The sequence below is a fragment of the Acanthisitta chloris genome, unplaced genomic scaffold (assembly GCF_000695815.1).
Source record: "Acanthisitta chloris isolate BGI_N310 unplaced genomic scaffold, ASM69581v1 scaffold4696, whole genome shotgun sequence".
In the NCBI taxonomy this organism is placed as follows: Eukaryota; Metazoa; Chordata; class Aves; order Passeriformes; family Acanthisittidae; genus Acanthisitta; species Acanthisitta chloris.
The window spans coordinates 17981-22714 of record NW_008678554.1 but is presented as its reverse complement, the minus strand read 5'-3'; the positions used below and the strand labels follow the sequence as shown (position 1 = coordinate 22714).

Genomic DNA, 4734 nt, shown 5'->3' with positions numbered 1-4734 from the left:
CCTGCTGACAACAGCAGGTACAAAATACAGCTACTTTTATAGCCTGCAAAGCTTCACTATGAGATGAAAGTAGAACAGGAATTCTAAGTTGAAATGCACTTATGTTAATGATTTCTGATTTAACCATTCATCATTAAGCATGAATGCAAATCACTAGACAGCCAAAATGAAACATCTCCTTTGACAAAACTAACTAAAGCAGAGTTCACCTTACTTTCACAACTTTGACAAGAAAAGTTTCACAAATTTTTTCTAAATTTGACAGATCCTGATACAATACTATATCCAAATTAGTCTACTTTAAGCCATTTTAAAAGACAAAGGTTTCCAGAAGAGGTGTGGGGTTTTTTGCTGTTTTGTTTGGGGGTTTTGTGTGCTTTTTTTTTTTTGAGATTAAAGGAATACATTTGGCAGACGAGGGGAGAACATGGTCAAGCTTTCTGGTATATAAAACCTTGAAGCTTGTGTTTTATTCCCTCGCATTTGTCTGAGAGAAATAGTTTAATCCTCTTTTCAAGATACTTGTTGTTATATCCTGTATTTCCTGACCATATGCTCCCAAGACTTAACAGACTACCTGTGAAAAATGGTGCAATATCAAATAAACCTGACATCAAGCAATTCATATAGCACCATGTGGAGTTATAATATTCCTTCACTTAATAGAAATGGACACTAATAACCATTTAATGGTCTGAATTTTCACCTACCAACATCCCTCAATCTTATGTCCCATGTTATGGAAGGACCAATTGCCACCACCTGAGACTGATTCACAGAGTATGTGAGCTCTCCTCAATCTTATGTCCCATGTTATGGAATGACCAACTGCCACCACCTGAGGCTGATTCACAGAGTATGTGAGCTCCAGGGAACGATGAGGGCACAAAGAATGAAAAACCCTTTACAAATAAGGCCAAGGAATTAATTTAACATACTCCTACTGCCCTTACTGTGCAATATTTTTTGGAGGAGTTTGTATACCACACCTTTAACTTCAGTAACTGATTTTCAATTTGTGCTGTTTCCAGTTGCTTTTGCTTCTCTCTCAGCTTTTCCATAGATTGCTCATGTGTATGTTTTAAATTCCTTATTTGTTCCCTTATATCAGTGTTCTCCAATGTAACATCCACTAGAGTTTTCTAGAAGAAAGAGGCAAACCAAATATTAAAAATCAGAAATAATTTGATGAACAAGCATAGTCAAGAGATTATGAAACAGCACATTTAAAGAGGTTTCCTGATGTATTAATGCAGTGTGAACATTTTGCAAGTTTTAACATTTAAAATTATGGCTTTTGTTGTTGCTGGAAGGTATTTCCATGAGGAACATGCTGAGTGAAATCAAGTCCTGGAACACTATTGGAAAAAAAAAAAAAGAAGGGAATGTGGATACATTTCAGTATGAATACTATTCTCAGTAACCTTCCTTTCTTCTCTCCCAGGGCCCTGTGATACACAAAATGCACTAGACTGGATGAAACTGTGACATACAGGAAAGCAGTAATGTTAAGTTGTTCAGCTCAGTTACATGGGAATTTGGAGGCCTTTAAAACAGGAAATTCATTCCCACCTCATCCCTCCCCCTACATTTCACAGGTATGTAAAGTCTCACAAGTGTTTACCATCCAAACATGCCACTTCCATTTCTGTTAACGACTGAAGATAGGGGTAAGTCAGGAGATGTGCCATTTTGCACTATGCAGAGCAAATCACATTTTCACCTTAGATAATTCCTAGGACAAGACTGGCATTAGTGGCATTAGTCTGCTGCATATCAGTATCTCTTTATTGCACTCTACTTTTTAATTTATTTTTTTTTTTAAAGCACAGATGCTGGAACTTTTTTTCCTTTATCTCTTTATTGCACTCTACTTTTTAATGGTTTTTTTTTTTTTAAGCACAGATGCTGGAACTTTTTTCCTTCGTTTCCTAAATTAGTTGTTTTAGATACCAAAGACAGTGCTTTATGGTCTTGTTTGGTGTTAGGATCTGTAGCTGTCATTCATGTTTTAGGTATGCTTTTAAATCCATGTCAGAAAAGGCAGTTGTCAGCTGTGAAACAGCTATTAAAATGTACCTGCAAGTCTATTGATGCTGATGTCAAGGAGCTGTTCATTTCGCTAAAGCTATCTAAGGCTGCAGCCTGCACTCGCACATGATTCTCTAAGGATTCCTGATGAGCATTTGTCACCTGAGCAGGGAAAAAAAAACAAACAAAAAAAAGAACAAAAAAAGTTTTATATAGAATAATGATCAAGTTTACCTATTCTTTCAAAGGGAACTACAGAAGAGAAAGAGCCCAAGGTCCATTTTCACAGCACTAGGTCCTTAAAATATACAGGCCTCAAAGCAAGTTCTTGTACCTCACAAACAAACAAAACTTAGGATTCAAATATGCTAACAGAACTAAGGCATAATTATCTATGTTTATTGCTAGTCTGCAATCACTGTATAAACTGTTCCTTTTGAAAGGACAAGAGGACGCTTGGCAGCTGTCTATTCAGGAAGATTATATACATGGAGTGAGCAGATTGTAAAAAGTCACAGAGTGAAAAGCAGAAGAATGCAAGAGATAAGGAAATCTAAAAAGGTTTGGGCGAACCATAGAAGAGTCTTAATTAAGAAGGAACTGACTACATAAAGAAGCAACATCAAGAAGACTTAAGGATGAAACAATACAAAGCAGGTAGGAGAACTCGGACAGTTTTGTTGTGTGAAGATTAGTAATTTTCTGTTATGTACATACACATATGCTTAAAAACTGAGGGGGGGAAAAAGACACAAAATGATAACATTCAAGAAGAGACCAAAACCCAAACAGTGTAATTATTAATGATCCAATAATAGAGAGGAAAAGAGTGTTGCTAATGGAGGTCAACCCAACTCACATTCTTAGATGGATCAGATTTGTTTCTTGATAAAGACATAAGAACACTAGGGACTGACATGGAGGATGAGTGTTTAGCAACCAAGCCATAGACAGATTAGGTCAGCATAGGGACTAGAAGCCAAGTACTTACTATTAACCTTGTATATGTGTGCTCATTAAAAACAAACACACAAACAAAATCAGAAATGCTTTGGATGGATTAAGAAAGTTACAAGGTAAGAACTTGTGTGAGGAAGCCCAGGGCAAGATATTGGAAATAGAACTTTCAAACAATCTATAAACAAAAGGTAGGCCTGGAAATTGGTAAGAAAAAAGCATAGTGATTCAGAGCTGAAGCAGAGTATAGAAAGGATTTTAAACAGGATTCCCAAATAGCATGAAAGGTGAGAGTCATGTAAAACCAAAATCCAAGTCCAAATAATCAACCAAACCAAAAGCATATGTTATTAGGTAGAACAACACTTGTGCTTCCTTGCAGGCAGTCTAGAGTATTAAAAAAGGGGAGGGATGTCTCATAATGTGCCATTTACGTCAGGAGTGCTCATAAACTGTTAATTTGCTGCAGAACTAGATATTCTGTCAGAGCTGGTCAGAAACCCTTAATTAAGAAATAATTTCAGACTCGTGCAGGATTTCTACAGGTCTGACAGAAGATCTGGTAGTGCAGGATATCACCACTGCTATTCAGTAAAGATCAGCAGCAAAGGCAACAAAACTGCATCTGAATCAGCATTTGCCTACATGCACATGGGCTGGAGACTCACCTTGTTGGCAGCCTTAAGACTGCCACAAAGCTATTTAACACAGCTTACAGAAATCAAGTTCTCTCTCTCTCTTCCTCTCAAGTCAGGGTGATTTTTTTTTTTTTTAGACTAGTTGTCACAGAACAAAAGTACCAGTTTACAGCAAGTTCTGATTTTTACACCTAACACAGCACACAGGGAACTGACAGCTGCCAAATTAGGATGGCAGAAGGGCACAAATCAGGGTCCCAGTCCCTTGAAGTCAGAACACCTTTAATTGTCAAAGCTCCATCTGAAGCAGGGCTGTGAAAATCAGTGTGGAATATAAAATCCAAAGCAAATTTTCAGGAAGATTTTTTGGACCAAACAAATCAGCAGTTTAATATGAAGGACACTTCTGCTGACTGTAACAGCTTTATTGCCAAAGCAGCATGTCAGAAGAAAGAAAGGTCATCGAATGACCATTGAAATGATCAATTAAGAACCAAAAAGTAAGTAATTTTCCAGAACTGTCAAGCACTTTAATACTAAAGAATATTGCTACTTCTTTTACTACAGTGTTTAAACAATAGTCAGTAACCCAGAGCAAAGTCTGTTGAAAGGACACCAATCTACCTGTTACTCCTAATCAGGTGTGTTATTTATTCCATTCACCTGGCAGTTTACTGGTACACTTACCAACTACCCATACACACAGACAATGCTATCAAAATCATTTTTTCATTTGCAAGAATTTCCAGGCAATTCGTAATTCCATAGGCAAAAGCATCCCTGTCCTGTTTACCTTCCCATATGCAAAAATAAATAAACTATAGATAAAACCACATAAAACAGTGGTTTGGGAAGTGGTTTCTGTTCTGCTAAGGCAAAAGAAAAGTTTCTGGGTAATACACACAGACAATGCTATCAAAATCATTTTTTCATTTGCAAGAATTTCCAGGCAATTCGTAATTCCATAGGCAAAAGCATCCCTGTCCTGTTTACCTTCCCATATGCAAAAATAAATAAACTATAGATAAAACCACATAAAACAGTGGTTTGGGAAGTGGTTTCTGTTCTGCTAAGGCAAAAGAAAAGTTTCTGGGTAACGACAGTTATT

At 36.9% G+C, this 4734-nt stretch overlaps 1 protein-coding gene across 1 annotated transcript in view; it reads right to left on the bottom strand.

Moving 5' to 3' along the window:
* The window catches only part of LOC103804313 (myocardial zonula adherens protein-like), a gene marked incomplete at both ends in the record, with an annotated part of 33989 nt that overhangs the window by 17013 nt on the left and 12242 nt on the right, over positions 1-4734 (bottom strand). The window contains 2 exons of the mRNA XM_009076922.1: positions 990-1142; positions 2080-2193. Coding sequence (XP_009075170.1) covers positions 990-1142; positions 2080-2193 — 267 coding nt within the window. The remainder of the gene's footprint in view (positions 1-989; positions 1143-2079; positions 2194-4734) is intronic.